Source organism: Tenrec ecaudatus, chromosome 10, assembly GCF_050624435.1.
Source record: "Tenrec ecaudatus isolate mTenEca1 chromosome 10, mTenEca1.hap1, whole genome shotgun sequence".
Taxonomy (NCBI): domain Eukaryota; kingdom Metazoa; phylum Chordata; class Mammalia; order Afrosoricida; family Tenrecidae; genus Tenrec; species Tenrec ecaudatus.
Window position 1 is genome coordinate 9,453,618 of NC_134539.1, and position 21,486 is coordinate 9,475,103.

General features: G+C 46.6%; 1 protein-coding gene across 7 annotated transcripts in view; it reads right to left on the reverse strand.

The window, feature by feature from the left end:
* PTPRD (protein tyrosine phosphatase receptor type D) overlaps positions 1-21,486 on the reverse strand; it is a 546,060-nt gene that overhangs the window by 75,749 nt on the left and 448,825 nt on the right. For all 7 annotated transcript variants that reach the window (XM_075559913.1, XM_075559911.1, XM_075559908.1 and 4 more), the window contains one exon: positions 16,436-16,559. In XM_075559913.1, the coding sequence (XP_075416028.1) occupies positions 16,436-16,559 (124 nt within the window). The remainder of the gene's footprint in view (positions 1-16,435; positions 16,560-21,486) is intronic.

Sequence of the window (21,486 nt, forward strand, 5' to 3'; positions counted from 1 at the left end):
TCCTTTCTTCTAAGGAGCATTCTGGCTATATTTCTGTCAAGACAGATGTATCTGGTCTTCTGGCGGTCCATGGTACTGTCAGAGTTCTTCTCTAGCTCCATAATGCAGATGCAGTCACACTTCCTTCCCCTTCCTCCTTCAATGTCCAACTGTCACAGGCAGATGAGACCAACTAGGTGGTGCTGATAGATAGTTGTTATATACTCCACTTGTTGAAGGGTCGGCAGATCACCTGACCTGCCTGTATGGACGGTGGTCAGGTCAGATCACCACCATATAGACAGGTCAGGTGTCCTGCTTCTAAAAGGTCTAGGCTTTGAGAACAGGTCCACTCTGCTGGTGGTGCGAGTTAGAATGGAGTTGATCGCTAATAACCACAATGGTTACTCTAAAAAAGAAGCTTGAGGCTCATTTTGTACTTCTGCATTTGTGTAGGAGGAAGCAGAGGCTGTGATAAGAAAAAGAAAACCTGAACACCCAATAAAATGATTACAATTAAACAAAATAAAAACCCTGTACACGCACGCTCTGGTGAGAGAGACTTCAAGTTCAGTTTTCTCTCAAGAGTCCTTTGCTCCACGGTGGTGTGAGAGATGGCTCTTCCCTTCACAAATTCAGATTCTAAGGGCTCGGGTCCTAGTGTGAGGCCCACAGCCCGCGCCATGAGCTGTATACAATGATGGAGGCGAAAGGGGTGGCTTGACCTTAAAAAGAGCAACCCTGACTTGGAAGCCAACATTAAACAGATGTCTGTCCGACACGGATGACACCATGTTTTCCAAGGGACTCATATTTATAGAAAACTTGTCTGGCCATCCTCATGAAATAGACAAGGCACTGGCTCTTGCCCCATTTGGGCACCATATGCACCGTTTTTTTTGGTTGAGACGACTCTTTCTGGGAGGGTGGAGCTGTGTAGGGTGACCTTCTCCACGGAATGCCTATTTGTTTAGTGGATTTTCAGTCCCCTGCCTTATCCAGAAAATGATTTGCATCTCCTAATGCAACACTAATCAGAGTGCACGACTAATCCGAGAGAAGTGTCTGAGAATTAACTGACTCCCTCCAGGGCTCTGATGGACAGAAATCCAACTCAAACTTTGGTCCTGGAGGAGTATAGAATTCCTCATCAGACATGTAAGATATGACAAAATAATAATAATTTATAAATTATCAAGGGTTCATGAGCGGGGAGGGAGGGGAAAAATGAGGAGCTGATCCCAAGGGCTCAAGTAGAAAGCAAATTTTTGGGAATGATGATGGCAACAAATGTGCTGGACACAATGGATGTATGTATGGATTGTAAGAAGCATTATAAGGAGGGAGGGGGAAAAAAAAAAAAGAGGACCTGATGCAAGGGGCTTAAGTGGAGAGCAAATGCCTTGAGAATGACTGGGGCAGGGAATGTATGGATGTGCTTTATACAATTGATGTATGTATATGTATGGATTGTGGTAAGAGTTGTATGAGTCCCTAATAAAATGTAAAAGAAGAAAAGAGAAAAAAATGATTGGGGCAAAGACTGTGCAGGTGTGCTTTGTACAATTGATGTATGTATACGTATGAACTGTGAAAAGAATTGTATGAGCCCCAATAAATTGTTAAAATAAAAAATAAATAAATAAAAGTTTTAAAAAAAAAAGAAGCATTATAAGAGGCCCCGATAAAGTGATTAAACAAACAAACAAACACACATTGAGAGTATAGAATTCCTCACAATTCCTGAGCCTGGGAGGTTTGGGTCTGGAAGTCAAGGGGATCTTCTTCTACTGCTGTGGCAACACAGGTGCTTGTTCCCGTTTAAGTGAAATGTTTCCTTTTCGGTGGAGGGGGAAGTTAGGGAAACAATACACAGAGGTGTCCTGGCAGCCGGCGGAGTGGCCTAGCTGGAGCAACCATCATTGGAGTCAGCTGGTCTTCCAATCTTTATTCCAAAAAAGGTAGCTTGGTCCAAGACCAGTTGCATGTGAAAAGTCCCAAGGTGCCTATGTTTCTACTAAGGGTAAGTTTTTCCTACCAGTTTTCCTGTTTCGTTTTGTTAATGTGTTCTGTCCAGTTAGTTAAGAGGATGTCAACAGGCCCAACAATATAAAACGTTTATGATTCTAAATTTGTGAGTCTGAAAATGGAGGCCGGAATCTCTGAATTCATATTCCATCAACTTGCCCCATTCACGCGGTGGAGGGTCTCCCACAGGTTCACACTGCTCTACTCCCCGGGTGGCATTCCAACATACTCGAGATATTGGACTAGACCTGTCTTTGTGTTTCTGGCCGAGTGTGAAGATGCAAACTCAAGCCTTTGAGGATCTTGGGGCCTGCTCTTGGGGGCGTGGGTGGCTGCGGGAGTCCCAGCAAGCAGTCGTTAAAGACAGCGAAGCAAGCACGCCCAAGGCTCTCATTCTACTCCCTGCCTGCTCGTGATAATGTTTGGTGGAAAAATAAGCCTGGGCATGAACTTTGGACACATATGTCTCCTAATTATCTGCGAACCTTTGCAAACCATCATCAGTTCAAGATGCAAGGACACTTCCTTCGTTATGGAAACATGCGATTAAGGAGGCAGGGGCTGGTGACACCATTCCTTCCTTGCTGTGGTTGAATGTTAAACAGAAGGAAAGGGAGCCTTGGCAACAACAGGGTACTGCATTTGTGGGGGGAAAAATTGGGTGTGAGAACTAATTAATGACCAAAGACTTAAGTACTGAAAAAAAGCACATTGTAATGTCAAAGAACATACCATCTGAGCTCGTTTGCCAGGGCCAGGTTAAGATATGTGTTCTTTCTTCTTTGTGTTAATTAAAGAAGCATTAATTGGGTCACATGACTTTATAGTTGGGGGAGGTCACCCACCTTGCTTTAGATGAGACTCTCTGGTCGGCTGACGATTTGATTTGGAACAATTTCTCGGGTAGGAGGGGTATTTAAACATGTGAGAAACGCTTCCTGCCCTGATAAGTGGGTCCGATGATCCTAAAGAGAATGAGGCCGCGTTTGCAGCACACTGTGCAGGTGTGATCACCAACGCCAAGCACTTGGTACCTCTTAGAGAGATGGACCCAGGGAGTCTGCCCCTAGCTTGGGGCTGCTGGTGGTCTGACTGCTCCAGTAATTCAACTTGCCCAGACCTCTGACTGCCTAGCTATGAAACAAGATCTCTTGGACTAAGTAATTGATTCCCGTGAGTCCTTTCGAGTGTTAAAATAGGTCTCTCTCTCTCTGGTATTCTTAACCTCCTTGGATTCAGATTTAGGAAGTTATTGAGAGAGAAATGGGAGCTTTGTGACTCTCAGACTAGGTACGGATCTGTTCTTTCCAGTGGATTCCTGTCTTTTCTGCCTCTGATGTGGTTACAAAGAGAGAAGAGAAAGAGAAAGGATGGGAAGATGTGGTGGAACTTGATCAGTAGGCTTCCACTCCCGTCAATGCTGTACTCCTGTGGAGTGCATGTTTCTGTGAGGTTGGAGACTTTGCTACCAGGATTTCAAATGCCAAGAGGGCCACCTGTGGTGGACACCATTCAGAGAAGCTTCCACACTGAGGCAGACTGGTGATCTACTTCCCCAAAGTAGCCAATGCTACTTTATGGATCACAACGGAACAGTGTTGGACTTGCTTGCTGTGGGTATGACATCAGGAGGGATCTGTTCCCGGAGAAGGACATTGTCCTTGCTAAAGTGGAGGGTAGGTGAGGGTAAAGTAGAGCTACCATCTTGTGTAACTGCTACAAGGGTGAGGATGTTGGAGACTCTAAAGTTGACAGGGCCAGGCAATACTTTATCCTTTAGTACACAGAGTCACCATGGCTGGGGGGGGGGAGGGTACCAATATTTCACCATGACCACCACCACTACTACCACCATCACCATTATCAGACCAGAAGATAGCCTGCCCGGGAAAAGTAGGTCCCCTTGGGGCGGGGGAGGGGGCAATGAAAGGGTCAGCTGGATCCCACTGATGGCTTCAAGGAACAAAACAGACCGTCTTCGAGTTGAACCAAGCGCTTTTGCTGAGAAGCTTACAGTGGTCCTTTCAAAGTGACTCCCAAACCAGACCTTTAATCTCCTCTGTGTTCTGCCCGTCACTCATGAGGGTGAGATTAAAAAGAAGTGGTTTTTTAAAAAAAACCAGTTAATTCCCTCTCATCAGGCTGAAGTCCTGAAGACTCAAGCGAAAATGTAAATAACTTTCTATTTAGTCAATACTCCCCCTTCTTCTTCGCTGCAATACTGACAAGCAAAGTCACCAAATTCACCACCACCGCCTGCTGGCTGAGACCTAGCACGTAGTTTTACAGCCCACATTGAAGGGGGAAAATAAAACAAAACAGATGCACGCTTGTTGTTGTTGACGCTGGCAAAACTAGAAGATCCAAAAAAGAAAACAAATCTAAATCCAATATTGTACTTTTATGCAAAACAGGCGTGGGTTGAAAGGTTTTCACAAATCATACCACCTCACAAGCCTGAGTTTCCTATGTACTCTGTGCTTGTTTTGAGAGCTCGTTCAGCAATGCCATGGCACGGTCGGTGGGAAAGAGACGGTAATGCTTCGGTATGTAATTCCAAAGGGCATTGGCTTTCCTTTCAATCCAGTTGCATCAGCACCACCCACTCCCACCCCACCAGCAGCTGCATCTGCCCCGGGAGATGACAGATTCCCCTTGCAAAGTTCCAGAGACGACACTACGTCTTGCCACGGCAGTGCCTTCTCTGCCTCCGTATCCCTGGGTGCAAGTACATTTTGGAAAATGACGTTCATGGTGCTGCAGGAGGCAAGACAATTCTAGTTGCCAGCGCATCTTGCTGGGGCAGCCCAGGAGCACATTAGCACCCTATGTGATAGGGGCGTGGCCAGCACTCAGAGTCCTGGGAGCCCCGCCTTCATCTTCTCGCTGCCCCTATGGCTTTGGGTTGTCCACACCTGCCCACTGGTCAGCAGGGAGGCTTCCAGAATAGGCTAAGAGAGGCCGTGGTGAGGCCCAATCTCAGCTTCAGCTGTCGGGGGCTATCAGCTCTGAGGGTAAACGGGCTGTCTTTCTAGTTGCAGGACACTCCTTCCAACATGCAGTGCGGGCCCCTGCAGGGGCTATTTTAGTCAAATCACCTGGCTCCAGTCAACTGCACTCCGCCTCATGTTGCTCCCAATGTCATTCTTAGTAGGCTCCACTCAGCAGTGGGGTGGTCTCCAGCATGGAGCTCCATCTTCAAGAACCTCTCAGCACCTCTGTGCCCCCTCACTCCTACAAGTATAGCCTCATCTTCACATCCGGGGACGTACATTCTTCTTAGGATGCATTGTCATACAGACAAAGCAATGTACCACCATTTCCAAAGACACTCCTGGGAAATAGGATTCCCAACCGGAACGCCCCCCTTCCTGCTCATCTTTAAAACTAATAATAGTAATCATCAAAGCAGGAAGTGAGATCATACAGTTTCTCAGCACTCCCTGGGCGGAGCCTGTGTTCTGTCAGCAGGCTCACAAGGTGATGACGTGGGCTTTCACACAGTCGCAGGGGGATGGTGCACAGACTCAGGAGAGGATCTGCCAAGCAGCCCACTTGAGAAAGAGATGAAAGGAAACCAAAGACAATGGAGATCCAAATAAACTCACTGGCAGGGAGAGCTCTCTGATTGGGCTCTTTGTTAAGCTTCCCAGAAGCACAAGACACAAAGGAAGTGCTACAACCAGGTCCCCTTCCAAAGGGTGCCCTCTTTTCCAGGGAAATAAATGCAGGCAGGACCCCTGTGGTCATCTCCATGCCTGGGGCAAAGGTCACTGCAGCCTGTGTGGGCATGTTCTGACACACAGAGAGAGAACTCAGTGTGCTCCATCGGGTTTCCATGGCTGCAGCCTTTCAGGGGCAGATACCAGGCCTGTCAGCGGGGGCACTCCCAAACCCAACTCTGCCAGCCACTCCTAGCGACCCCAGAGGACAGGGTAGAGCCGCTCCTGTGGGCTTCTGAGACTGTCTCTCTTCATGGGAGTGGAAAGCCTCATCTTTCTCCAGAGGAGCGGCTAGTGGTTTCTAACTGCTGACCTGTGGCTAGAAGCCCAATGTTTAGCCATTTTGCCACCAGGATTCCTTTGTGGGTCCAATCCGCAACCTTCCACCTTATCCATCCGCGTCACTCAGGGAATGCCCAAAGACGCCGCTGGAGCACTCGACTCTGAGTAGTGTTTAGTCAGGTGGCCAGGACCCTGGGGGATCATCCCGTTTCCAAAGGCCTTGTCCCATTTGGCTTTCTCCTGGGGAGCTACTAACCTTTGTACACAGCACCTCACAAGAGTGGCATGCTTTTACATACTCCATCCATAATCAGAAACAAGAATAGTCAACCTTGCCACGCTTGTAAACAAAGCTTGCCGAATGAAAGGTTGAACATACTGAAGGAACTCTGAAACCAGGCTCAATCGGTGACCTGCATTCTGAATAATCTGACAAAAGCGATGCAGCCGGTAATCCCACTGAGTTCAAAAAGGGTCTTTAGGGGGTGTGTGTCCTATCACAGGGAGGCCTGGTGGTGCCATGAGCGAACACTCAGCTGCTAACCCAAGCGTTGGTGGTTCAAACCCCACGGGTTCTTCTCCAGCAGAAAGGTGTGGCAGTCTGCTTCTGGAATGACCGCTGTTGTTAATACCATCGAGAGGGTCCCGCCTCAGTCGCCCATGTGCAACAGAACAAAACACCACCTGGCCCTGCGCCGCCTCACCACCGTGGTGTGTGGGCCCACGGCAGTGGTCACCATGTCAATCCACCCCGTTGAGGGTCTTCCTCTTGTTCTGTTGACCCTGTAAGACTGCGGTTCTCCACCTGTGAGTCATGACCCCTTCGGGGGTCGAACCACCCCTACATAGGGATCCCCTAATTCATAACAGTAGCAAAATTACAGTTATGAAGCAGCAATGCAAAATAGTTTTATGGCTGGGGGGGTCACCACCACATGAGGAACTGTATGTATTAAAGGGGCACAGCATGGGGAAGGTTGAGAATGGGCTTGTTCTAACAGTGGGCTTGGAGACCCTCTGGGGTACCTGTACTCTGTGCTACAGGGTCCTGTGACTCAGGTTTCTATGTGCTAAGGCAGCTCCTACGTTACTGCTAAAGAGAGTACACACACAGTAGGTGTCGCAAAGGATCTGCCAGTGTCTCAGCGTACCAGAGCTGGAGAGGAGCAGGCGGGGAGAGAGAGAAGGCAGGTAGAGATGCAAGAGGGGCTCTTATTTATGGAGGTGATGGGGAAAGGGCACTTGACAATGCTCATAGGAATTCTTCACTGGGGAAAAAAACCATTATAATTCTTTGATGTTAGAACTTTCCTGGGAAGTATCCACTCACGGTCATGCAGAGCCCCGATGGGCTTACGTGCTTGCTGCTAACCGAGGTTGGCAGTTAGGACGCACCCAGCAGCACCCTGGGCAAACTGACCTAGGGGTCTGCTCCGTTGACCACTTAAAAAAAAAGAAAGATAACGTGGCCAATGCGTGCACTTTGACGCAGCGCTAGCCTGTGTGGCAGAATTGCCCCCCAGTGTCTCCCTGGAGACTGACGGCCACGTCTTTCTCTTGTGGGGCAGCTGGTGGGTTCCAAGTGCACACCTTTCAGTTAGCACCCAACGAATCAGATGAAGAGCCCACCTGGGGCCTCTGCCTTAAAGATGCCAGCCTATGAAGCTTTAGTGGGCAATTCCATCCTGTCCTACTATGGGGTCCATGTCAGTCAGAATTGACTTCACAATATCTAACAACAAATACTCCGCTAGAAAATGTTTGGCTACATTACATTTCAGGCACAGGGATTATTTAAAGTGGCTCTTCTAGTCAAAGTCTCTAATTCCTACCAAGTGACTTTTCCCCCGCATGGGCCCGGTAAGAAGGTAAGGGAAGATACCGATAGGATTCACCTGTGAATAGCTGCAAACATGCGTACCTGGCGTGCCATGCTACTGTGTAGAAAACCAGCCCTCTGAGAAGCAGGATCCCATCGCCAGCAAGAGCCAGGAAGAGAGTGTCCTCTGGACCTGAGCAGCCTGTGCAGTGAAGCACCTGGATCCAGATGACAGCTACAGCGTCAAGGGAGCAGGCAGGAGCCATGGGCGTCCCAACCCCGGGGCGAGTTAGGATGAGTGCTTGGGCACAGGAGACTGGCTTGCGAAGTAGTCGGGACTTGCTGGTCCACTGAAGTGGAGCTGAGTGCGCTGACCCTTTGGACATTGCCTCTCACTGCCATCGAGTCAACGCTGACTCCCAGCAAGCCCCTGTGGGTTTCTGAAACTGTTTACAAAACTAGAGTTCAGGCTTTCTCCCACGTAGCTAGTGGTGCTTTTGAACTGCCAACCATGTAGATCACAGCCCAATGCTTAACCACTTCATCATCAATGCGCCATGAGTGGATCTGAAACTGTAACTGTCCTGATAAACAACTGAACCCTGAGCAACTCTCATTGGCCCTATGTCTTTGTGAATTCCTTAATTAGCCCTTTCATTGTGAATTTTGTGTGAGTTCTGCGTAATCATTACAATAGATAGTGAAGCCCGAAGAAGCAAAATAGAGAACACTAAGACCTTTCATATATTAAGTAATTTTTTTCTAAATTTCTTTCAAGTATACTTAAAGATACATCAACTTACTAGATGTTATGGCCTATTAAAAATTACAACTACAAAGAAGATGGCTACCGTCTTTTGCAGCCTAAGCGAGCTGGGAAAGGGAGGGTGCACAGGCTGGCCTCGGCTTTCAGCTGTGGTCAGTAAGTCCGTGTGGTCTTACCCTCTGACCACTTGGGGAGGGGCTCAAGAACACCTTAAACAGAAGTGCAAGGGTGGTGGGTGCCTCAACTTCCCACGAGAATAACAGTGCTGCCCTGCCTTTTCTGTTTTGCTTGTTTTTTCAATTAGATTACGTCTGGGCAGCAGTTCCCACCAGCTGCTGTCTCATTGTAAAGGTGTTAAATTGTGCATCTTACAGATAATCAAGCTGTTATACCATCATCTCACTATTCACCCTTGGGTGCCCCGCCCCCACCCCCCAATTGCTCCTATTATGCAAACCAAAAAGCTGATGAAATAGTTTGCATTTCCTATGACGGCTCTGCTCTCCATTGATCAAACACTGATATTTCCGGTGCTTTTCAGAGTGCTCCAGGCACATGCAGCGCTCTCATTTGGAGATGAATTTTCCTGTGGATCGCATATCAAGGACATTTCACCTGGCGATAAAGAGCCTCTCTCTAGTTGCTGCTGTTGTTGTTAGGTGTCGTCCAGTGAGTTCTGACTCAACAACCCCATACACAACACAAGAAAACACCGCCCAGCCCTGCACCATCCTCACAAGTGTTTTTACGTTGCACCCATTCTTGCAGTCACCGTGTCGAAGGTCTTCCTCTTCTTTGTCGCTCCTCTACCACGCTTGATGTCCTTCTCCAGGGACTGGTCTCTCCTGACAACTGTTATCAAGATAACGCGTCCACAGTACATGAGATGATGACGTCTGCCCATCCTTGCCTCCTAGGAGCATTCTGGCTGCACTTCTTCCAAGGCAGATCGGTTGGTCCTTTTAGCACTCCGTGGCGCTTTCAATATTCTTCTCCAGCCCCACAATGGAAATGCATTGATTCTTCTTCGGTTGTCCTTATTCAATGCCCAACTTCCACATGCATCCGAGGCATCGGAGAATCCCCTGGTTTGGGTCAGGTGCACCTTAGTCCTTGAGTAACATCGTTGCTCCTCCACACTTTAAAAGAGACCAGGGCAGCACAACCACCCAGTGCAATGCCTCACTGGATCCCTTGACTGAATAAAGCCCTCCCTTCTCTCCACAAAGTTCACTTTGGTCACAGTCCAAGAACACAACTGAATCCACCTGGAGTTCTAGATTTCTTTTAAAAAAACAAAACATTTTACTGGGAGCTAATATAGATATACTATTCCGAAGTTCAATAACATCAAGCAGTACTGTACAATTGTTATCACAATCAGTTTAAAATGTTTTCTTCCTTCTTGAATTCCTTGATATCATCTGCCCACCCCCAATTGATGTCCCCCCCCCAAGGGACCCTCATTCTGCTTGCCATCTCCATAGGGTCATCCGTGCTGGGTGTCACACCCTGAGAAACAGAAAAACACATAACAAGGATTCAAGAAGGCTACCCAGAATGACAAAATGCATCAGACTAAAAACCCCAATATGAAAAAAAAACCATAATTTAGGGAATGTTGAAAACCAGCCCAGCCCCAAAGTGTATCTGCTGGTGCATCAAGTGACAAGGTTGTAACCATTCAAGTCAGGTTTATCATTTTGATCTCCCATCGTCATCTCTTCAATATTCTGTTTGATACCCAATTTGGTCCCAGTTGAGATTTCTAACGCAAGTGCTTCAAAAGGTGTGCTTTCAAGTTCAATCTTCTGCTTCGACAGGTTTCCCAGTCAAGTGAGGCGCCACTTTGGACTTGGGAGAGAAAGGCACACACAGGCATCCAGCTCTCAACCGCAGCGCAGACCCCAGTGTCTGCTCATGAGTACATGGTCTCAAGCTGACTCACGTACAAGGTGTTCTGGCTCTGCCACTCCTGAGAAACTCGTCTTCGTTAGCTGACTTGGTTACTTCAACGGTCCAGTCTCCTAGTCTGTGCAACGGGAGACCAGCTGCCGCATCTGGGTGTGTTCTGAATGTAAAGTATATGAAGTCCGTGGCAGGGTGCCCCATACATAAGCAGGGACCCGGGTAATAACATCTGTTTTCACTCCCTGTCCTTGGTGCATTTTAATATTTGCGTTTTGTCACATCTTTCATGTGGCCAGCAACTGAAACTGAATCCTAGCCGTTGGCTCTCTAAGCAAAATGGTAACGATGAAACCAAAGGCTGGGCTCCTAACTAGAAGGTTAGCTGTTTGAAGTTCCAAAGGAGAAAGAGCACACTGCTCACTCTTCAAGGACTTGTCGTTTTGAGAATTATGAAGATTTGCTCCAGTGCAGATTTCGAGCCTCGGTTGCCCACTGGCCCAGTTCCACTCTATTCAAATGGCTACTGAGTAAGAACTGAGTTGATGGCACTGAGTTTTGCTTTCCAAAGGATAAGGAGCCCTGGGGGTATAGGTTATGAGTTGGGTGGCTAACCTCAGGGTCAGCAGTTCAAACTCACCAGCTGCTCCTCAGGAGAAAGATGAGACTGTTTACCCTTGCAAGGATTTATAGTTCTGAGAACTCCAAGGGGGGGAGTTCCGCTGTCTTAGTGGACTGGTGGGAGTCCACCTCTTGATGGCAGTGGGGTTGGATTTTAGTCCGACATTCCTTTGCCAATGGCTAAGTGATGGGCTGTGAGTGAGGCTGAGTCCATATCCATTAGAGGTGCCTTCGAAGAAAGGCCTGGCAGTCACGTATTTCTAAAATATGTGAAGGGCATGGGGTCATCATCAATCGGGTTATTTTGATGGCAGTTGTGTTTGTTTCTAAAGGCGGGTCGGGGTTGGCAAAGGTGAAGATGCTAACATTGTAGAAAAAGCTCCTTCTCATCCAGGGATGAGATGATCAGATTGCATTTTGGGAGTCACTCGGTATTACCATGGCGATCAGCAACTATCAGGGCATTCCTGAAGGGGAGCGCATGCGGAAGCCTTGAGGGACAGATCTGCTCGTTCTTGTTCCGGCACTGCTCTGACTCGGATGCTTGGAATCACTGACAGGATTCCAAATTGTGCCACCACCTGAGACTACTGATGTCTTAAGACAGGAAATGCAAACCTCATATGTCATGTGATCCACAGGTGGATGTCATATGGTGAGATGGGTCTTTAGAGAAAAAGAAAGGGCTGGGGTAGGCTTTGGACGCATGCAAAGTTCCTCCATCATTCGTCAAAATGATGTGAGCCATTGAACGCCCTGGTCAATGAAGCAGACCAACTGGATTCTAAGATGAGGTATACTAATCTGCAGTGTGGGATTCTAGGCCAATTACTTCTCCGAGAAGCAGTTTTCTCGTGTCTAGAAGACAGGTGTCTACATAGTTAAATACTTATACTGCTGCCTTAGCAAGACAACAAACCCACTGCCCCACTATTATGTGCAGTAAACCCACTCACCCACAGCTACTGAATCCATTCTGACTCCCTGTGACCCTCATATATGGTTTTGACGACTGTGAATCTTTATGAGGGCAGAAGTCCTCATCGGTCTCCTGTGCAGTAACTGGTGGGTTTTAACTGCTGATCGTGTGGTTAACGGCCCAATGTTTTGTCCACTGAGACACCAGGTGAAATTAAAAGCATCCAGGTCAAGCAACTGATATTCACAACCTGAATTCACAGGTTTCACAGATTTCACAGTTAAGCCTATTAGTCGACACGGTAGCCATGCACACACAAAAATCGCCATCCAGCCACTCCGCATTAAGATCTTTATCTTCAGTCCGGATCATCAATCCATTCACTTCTGCAGGGATTTCTATTAACAATTGCTTCCTGGCTTTTCCCACTCCCAACGTCAAGTTATTTCTGAGACTCTTTCAAAGCTGTCTGTGTCATACAACACTCGTTTGAAGCGTGGCTGCTGTCTGGCTGTGGGTTTGAACTTGTCCAAATGCTCCAAGGTAGTTTGGGTTCCCAGCCACAACAAGGGAAGGGATTGCCTGGTGAGTTGGTCAAAATCCAATTGTGTCTTCCGCACCGCCTGCCCTATAATTCAACAATTGGAAGCGTGTGTAAAAGGAAGTCCCTTTTGAATGATGTAGTCTGCTGATTTTTCAGCACAAACAGAATGACTTGGGTTAGAAAGGGAAAATCACCATAGGCGAATTCAAGATGGGTGGGTGCATTCCTGCCAGGCACAATGCCCAGTGGTTTTGATTCCTTGGTCCCGACTATGACCTAGCTAAGGATGTCCTGTGCTGGCGTTGCTCCACTAGACAAGGATGCAGGTACCACGAATCACTGTAGAAACGTCCAGCTTTTGCCCCCATGTTCTGTCATGTCACTTGGCAAACTGGTATGAAGAGAGCGTCTGCCACCAGTGAGAAACAGAATAAAGACAGAAGCCCCCAAAGTAAAATCTGCAGCCAAAGGCATTTCACTTAGTGCCGCGGGTGGGAGCCAAACCAGCGCACCATTTTGCTTAACCTGCTCATGACGTCAGCCAGCATGTTAGCGTTTGGGCAACACGTGGCCCTGCGTTGCCGAAGCTCCCGTTCATGGAGAAACGGTGCTCTGTGGGCCGTGGTTTCATTCGCCAGCATCTTCTCTTTTGTGCTAGAGCAGGGCTCCTCAGACTTTCTAAATAGGGGGCCAGTTCACTGTTTCTCAGACTCTTGGAGGGCGGACTATAGTTGAAAAAAAAACCAACTATGAACAAATTCCTATGCACATTGCACACATCTTATTTTAAAGTGAAAAACAAACGGGGCAGAAACAGCCTGCGGGCCGGATAAATGTCGTTGGTGGGCCGCATGTGGCCCGTGGTAGTTTGAGGACCCCTGTACTAGAGAGTGAGTGATTTTCCCTTCAGCCCCTGCTGCTGAGGGCTCACTGGAAGATAAAAATGCTATTCCTGGTTGTAATCTAGCTTAAAGCTCTTTATGTCCCCCATAAACTTCAATTAAGTGCTTCCAGCATTTTGCATAACACTTAAATGGGCGGATTTTTAGTTTCTAGGTCAGCTTTAGATTTAGAAGGCTTTGTGGGCACAGCGCTGTAAAGAGGGAGGCTTTAGTTTGGTTCAAGTGCTTCGGCTTTTACACTGTCAAAATAGCAGAGTAATGGAATGTGCCACCTTGCCAGCCTTCATCAGAAAGGGCTGGGGAGGCATGTCTTTGTCCTCGGGCACACTTTGCTTCTAAGATGGTAGAAAATAACAGGCGACAAGAAAAATAATGGCGAAATGGGCAGAGGACAGCTCAGTTCTGAGGTCGAACACCAGGGAAGGACAGCAAAGACAGGCCGACACGCTCCCTGAGCCAGATCATGGCAGTGTTTCTTCACGGATTCACTAACGGGAACCAGGTTTCTCTTCCCTATTTGTGACTTGGTTTGGCGTTTTATTAACTACAGAAATGAGTCTGATAGCAAGACGCTAGTTACTTTCATCCATAGTTACTCCATCCATAGATCTGTCCATCCAGCCACCCATCTATCTACTTACCTATGTGTCTATACAGAAATATGTTCATTTCTAATTAAAAATGTAGAATAATGAGACAAAGGGAAAATGTATTTTCTATCCACATATGCCACAGATCTATTGTGTAAAAAGGATGTAAGAGGAAGCAAGCAGGGATCCGACACTCTTGCCTGGACTGGCGGTGACGCAACTTTGAACGGCACCTTATCACGCGAAGCATCTTTCAGTTTCTTGAAAAGGGGCATTTCCAGCACCCAAAGTGAGCTGACTTGTGATGAATTGCGCAGAAACCATCCATGCCACACAAGAATAGTTTGAGGCGCAGGGGCCTGACTATAAGCTTGCTCAAAGGCTACGAGATAAGTTGTGTTCCCAAGCAGTATACAGGAGGGACTCGTGGACTCTGGGTGCTGTAATGGGGTTCGCTTCCTGTGTCGACTACACTGGGCTCAGGTACTCAGGTCACATAGGAGCCTAGCTGCTGCTGGCTTCCAGGAGAGCAGCCTGCCTCCCACACCGCAGGTGGGCCTCAACCAAGCCGGTGAAAGACTTACGAGCAACAAGGGAGGGCTTCTAGGACACAGTCAAGATCATTAATAGACTTTCAGAAGTTTTCACTCTCCCCTTCGCCCGATCTCTGCATTTGGGACACAGGCTGCAGGAATATCTAGATTGTCTTGGGAGCTACAGATTTTGACTTAGTCAGAACCTCTACAGCTGTGCAAGCCAGTTCCTTAAAGTATCCATCCATCCATCCATCATCCATCCATCTATCCATCCATCCATCCATCCATCCATCCATCCATCCATCCATCCTCTTCCCCTTCTTCCTCAATCTCCAGAGAACCACCCAAAAGAAAAGTGCTTCCTGAGAAAGCTTTAGAACAGAGTTTCACGTTAAATACACTTTGGGTGCTCAAAACACAGGTAAGAATGCACTAGAGCTATAAGATGCAGTGATATGCATTCCAGATTTTGGAATCTGCGGGAAAAGGAAACTCGAACAACCAGAGATCAAAATGTATGAACCGTGAAGCTTCAAAAACGAACTGCCTGGGAGCTAGTATCATTTGAGGTTTTCTAAAACACCTGGAAGGACGAAGTCTCCCTGGTATGTGGCCGTTGGTGATTTCCAGGTTCGCTGTCAATATGCAGGGAAGGGCTGAAGTGATACAGTGTTTTCAGTCCACTGTGCAGATAGCCACAAGGCTGACTGCTGCACCTGAGATCCCAATTGCTTTTCAGATCCCACGCGAGGGTACTTATTATTGGAAGGAATACATGGAAAGGACCCTCAGCAATCTTTAAGGGAAAGCATGAGTATGGGAAGGAGTCTGGGTGGTACAGGGTTAAACGCACAGTGACAAGTGGTCAGTGGTTCAAATCCAGCAGCACCTCTGAGGGTGGAAAGGTCAGTGGTTCAAATCCAGCAGCACCTGTGAGGGAGACTGGACTCCTAGGGAACCCCACAGAGCAATTCCAACAGGCTCCAGTCAGAAGCCACAGGATGCTACACAAGGACAATAAATATTTACCAGCGAATTACAAAGGAGCATGGGGAAAAATCCATTATCTCTCTATTCGGTGAACTTTTTGATGTCCCCTTGTATTGAGGGTGGGGGAACTCCCACTGAAGAGCGGCACCCTTTCTCTGCTGGAAAGCAAGGATTATGAAATAGTCCACCAACCAGATGCACCAAATATTTCTAATGCGCTTAATTGATTATAATTCCATCACCAACTCCTAATCTTCAGATGTTCCTAGAAAAACCCAGATTTGCCTCAAACAAACCACCATCCACTCCTATCCCCCAACACATCCCATAAAGAGAAAAGAACCAATGAGCTGATGGCATCTTCTGATAATCACTTGCTCATTCATAAATAGCCCCCCAACCAAAACCAAGCTCACTGCCATCGAGTCAATTCTGACTCAAAGCTACCCTGCGGGACAGAGTATAGAACTGCCCTGTGAATTTCTGAGACTGCAACTCTGCATGGGAGTAGAAAGCCCTGTCATTTCCCCTCGTAAATGTGAGCCATGAGCAATAACATAGACGACTGACCCTCGTTTGCATAAAAACAACTACACTATTAAGTATTCCACCTCAGGCAGAAGGCAAAAGGCCAGAGGAACATGCCCTGTGTTGTATGGTTTAAGTAACTACTTTCTGAGAAGGCTGAAGCCCTTAGCAGAAACTGTATTTTCATTTTTTAAATCACTTTATCAGGCTAGAACAACTCTTACCACAAAGAAACTGTATTTTCACGCATAGCCGCAAACCCCTGAAAACAAAGGAATGACTAATGTCTGCATCTACTTACCTTCTATTGCTGAGAGGAGAACCCGGGAATGATCGTATGCAATTACATTTGCATATCTATTCTTTGGTTTGTTTACTTCCAAGTTTGAATGCTCCCACGTGAACTGCTGACCAGGGTCAATGGACTTCAAGAGAAAAACAACACACACACATAATCAATAGCAAGTCACACTAGGTGATAGGCATTTATCTCAAGTCACAAACACGATTCAAAAAGAAAATCCCGAAGCCATCCTTCATCATGATGAGCCTAGCCGTGAGGCTGAACATTAGTATAACCGGCACAACATGGGATGATTAATCACAGTAGAAGCAGCGGTAGTCAACAACACTGACTCAAATGGCATTGCAAATCAACATGGCTGTTCTGCTAAGATTGGAAGGGCAGGCTTTACTTTTTTTTGCTTTTCCACTTCCCTCTCTGCTGCTTGCTGGTGTTTCCAAGTAATGTAGTTCAATACTCTGTCCAGTTCTGCAAATAATGTGACTCCATGGTCCCCTTTCCTGGTCTTTGCTCTCTAGATTTACCGCAACCCCTCACCCAGCCTTTAAAATGGATTGCTCTTTCACTGACTTCCCAGGGCACTAGGTTCACCTTTCTCTCTTCTCCTACAAGTTTATACACTGATGTCAAGATAAGGTTTCAGTTGATGTCAAGGCAAAGTGTTACCTGTTTCTCTGTAAGACATCAGAAAAAACATCACCAGGCAATTTATATCCTTCAAGTAGTTAAAATGCTAACATTAAAGTCAGTTAACTCTAGCAATAGCTAACACATTAACCCATTGGCATCAAGGCACGACAGACTTACAAGGAGCCTACAGTACAAAGTCAAGCTGTCCGTGTGGGTGTCTGAGCCTGTACATCTGTCCCGGAGCAGAAAGGTTTGTCTTTCTCCCCTAGAGCATTTACACAGCTGCTCCTGTAGTCTGAAGTCCAATAGGTAGCCCACTGTGCCACCAGGTTCCTCAAATCCAACAACTCTCACTCAATGCCATCCAGTGTACAGGGACTCATAGCAACTCCATTGGACAGGGTCAAATAGCCCTTGTGAGGTTCCCAGGCTGTAACTGTTTACAGGATTATAAAGACTTGTCTTTCTCCGAAGGGGCAGCTAGTGGTTTCAAACTGCCCACCTTCTGGATTGCGGCCAAATGCTTAACTACTACGCCACCAGAGATCCCACAAAGCTAACAATAATTAATAATTCGATGCTTATCTGGTTGAATTGGTTTACTGTTTTTCATGTTTGCTACTTCTATTTATTATCATATGTTACCATGTATTTATGTTGTTGTGTGCCATTAACTCAAGTCCAACCTATACAGAGGCCAGAGTAGAAATCCCTGCAGATTTTCCTGGTCTGTAATCTTTATGAGGAGCCCTGTTGGCATGTGTGTTGGGCTGCTACCCAATAGGCCATCAGTTTGAATCCAGCAGCTGCCATGTGAGTGCAAGGTGAGGCTTTCTACTCTCCGGAAGAGTTACGTCTTGGAAACCCACAGAGGCAGCTCTTCCCTGTCCTATAGGGTTGCCATGAATGAGAATTGAGTCAATTGCAGTGAACTTAGTTAAGGCTTTGGTAATCTCTATGGGGATCAGAGGGCTGGTGGATTCAAACAAAACTTTTTGGCTACCAGAGTGCTTAACTGCAGTGCCACTACGGTTTCCTTATTATGTTTATAGGCTTTGCTTGTGTTTCTCACTTATTTTACATTTAGTTTTTTCCCTGACATTTAATGCCTTCATTTGATACTTCAGCTCACCCCAAAATTATTTACTAATCTAAAACAGATATGGCTCAGAATCTAAAATAACCCATTCAGCTTTAGCGTTAAGCAGAACCTTAGTTTGAGCACTGATTCAGGCTTTGACTATAAAACTGTAGGGGGCCCTTGAAATACCTAGTGATGTTACAAACATCAAAGGGCTTTTTTATGTTTTTAGCATCATAGGATACTGACACCATTTTAGGAATTATAATTTCACAGCATATGGAAACATGAGTTCAGTAATTCCATAAACACGGTTTTAAATGATCTAAATGAAGTTTTCGAACTACGGACAAATGCACAGGTGAAATGAAATAAAAAGAAAACAAAGGAAGAGGATCTACTACATTCTGTCAGTAGAATTTTTAGCAGTTGTTTTTGATGCCTGGAATAACATCGATAGCTTTATGGATCTATGGAACACCTGAAAGTGAAACTGATCCATGAGCTATGACAAGACAAGAGGCACACACACTATCTTAAAAGGGCTGGCGTTCAGGTCTGGGGTGAACCACCCTAGGGTGCCATGTGAGGCCCGTTAGGCCGCAGCACAGCCTGGGGTCATGCTCAAATGGCTCAGCAGCAGGCATGGTTGCCTGTGATTGGCTAAGGATTATAAGATCCTTTTCCTTTCTTCAACTATGTTAATCCAGCTAGATAAGACTGTGTGGCCATTGAGCAATACACAGAAAATAAGTCTGAAGAATGATCAAATGAGGGTCCCTCCCCCATCTGCTCTTCCTCAGAAGGCTCATCGTCACTCCAAGGAATGTTCCCCTCTTCAAGAATTCCCTGAGAGAACAAGTCGATGCTCCAGATGGAAGCCTTCAAGTTAACCTTGGCCTTCTCTATGCAAAGCAGCTCCTCAGTGCCCAAGGCCTGCCTTAGGAAGTCTTCCCTCACTGCTGCGGGCATCTTCGTTCTAATGTACTACGGGAAGGCTAGGCTCTACAGTTCAAACTATCCATCGCTTGGCTACTGCCTACCTGTCCAGCCTCGGTTATCTTTTTAACCCCTGGCTCATGGGCAATGGTGGTTCAGTGGCCAAGTCTGACCATTCACTTGGGAGACCCTGATTTGGTTCAAACACTTCAGCACAACCAATACACATGGGAGGCATGTGTGTTGCTATGATATGAAACAGGTTCTGGGGTGCTCTCAGACTAAGGCAGACAAGGAAGAAAGGCCTGGTGATCTCCTAAATATCGGCTTGTGAAACCCCTTCAGATCACCACGGCCCTAACCCACTGCGCACAGGGTCACTGTAAGTCATGTTGGACTCCAACAGAACTAACAACACTCAGCTCATCAACTGGTTCAACATGTGCATAATACATGAGTGAGTGAACTGATGAAGTATTGCTAGCAAGAAGTTAATAAACAGGCATCCTTTTGCCTAAATAACATGGGAATCAGAGACTAAATTATGGAAATGACAATGTACCATGTACGGAAACTTTATCACTTAACACTCATTAATATACAGCTTAGTAATGAAGTATGTAATCCTGAAATTATAATTATCACTGATAGTCTGGCTTTCCACTTGAGCACTGCTGGGTACATAAGCTTCTTACACACCATTCTCTAAAATATCCCACGAAGAGACTAAGTTCAATGATGTATGGTGGTTTGGTTGGAAAATACTCCTCCTCCTGATGGCCCTGTGTGACTCAGTGCATGATCAGCCACAGATGCATAAAATGACAATGCGTTAATTAGAGCAAGGGACTTGCACCTTTCAACTCGAGAGGCACTGTTCACTCAGGTCTAGTCTCGCTCTCGCCACCTCGCCCGAGCCTCTGCACGCTGTATCTGCCACATGCACTGAAGGGTTGAAAACAAGTCACGGAAACCTGAGCTGCGTGCCGCCTATGTTAACATGCTTAGGCTTAGAGTGTGGGCCCTGAGCAGAAGACCGGAAAGTAAAAGGATAATTAAAATAAAAGCTGCCAGGTCAGTAAGCTTTTCATGCAGTAGCCGGTTCCCTCTCTCACAGCTGGGACAAGGGAGATGACTGCTTTCTCCATTTTGCAGGGCAAGAAACTGGAATAAAGATTAAGTTCCTTAATTTGATAAATTGAAACAAGGGCTTCTAAGGGTCGGGCACTTGGCTAAGTCGTTCTGCTTCACTCACACAGCTAGAGACATACAAGGGTTCTCAAATCGAAGCTCGAGGGAACCCAAAGGCCAGTGGACAATTGCTGCTGAGAGCTGCACACGAGGGGGCCCCATGCATGGCCACCCCCGAGGATGCGGGAATGCTGCTTAGTTCTGTGGATCCTTTATCAGCCCTTGTGGACCCGACCTTTGGGATTCTCAGGGTGTTCATGGATGGATGTTAGGAAGTAGGTCACCAGGCCTTTCTGATTAGTCTTTTGTAGTTTGTTCATCAACAAACGTGTCTCCCCTAATAGTTCAGAGGTGGCTATGAGCGGTGTACACTGGCCTCCAATTGACCTTGCCCAAAAGGGGAGAATTCGATCACGAATTCACCAATGTCCTCAGTTAATAGGTGTTGGTGTTGCTAAGCGTGACTCATGCACTCACAGTGTAACAGAGGACAAAAACTCCCAGTCCTCAGGCATCCGCACAACCAAGGCGTTGCCTGCGCCCACTATTGCGGTCGCTGTGTCAACAGCCCGCCTCCTTCCTTTTGACTGGCATGGCGTCGTTCTCCAGGGAACGGCTCCTCGTGATAACAAGTGCAAAGAACGTGAGATGGGGTCTTACTATTCGCTCTTCTAAGAAAGCTCTTGTCTCCACTGAACTTTACGTTACACTTGTTTTTTCATTCGACTGTCCATGGCACAGGCACTATTTTTGTCAATGCCACAAATCAAAGGTATCACTTATACTCAGTCTTTCTTATTCATTGGTCACATTTGCATGAGAGGTGGCAGTGGTCCGTGCAAGATATGAAAATGATAATAATTTCACAAGGGGTCACGAGGTGGGAGGAGGGGAAGGAGTGAAAAAAGAGGAGCTGATACCAAGAACTCAAATAGGAAGTAAATGCTTCGAAAATGATGGCAACCTATGTACGAATATACTTGATACAATTGACGTATGGATTGTTCTAAGAGCTGTAAGAGCCCACGATTAAAAAATATAGCTTTAATAAAAAAATTAGGACATCTTGTGTAGGAGATTAAAATAAAATTCCACGAGCATCAAAGTATTACCATGAGTATATCCCACCTGAATTTAGGTAACATCTTGCAAATAGATTTGATGCACTGAAAATTAATAAACAAAACCAGGAGAGTTGTGGGCTGAC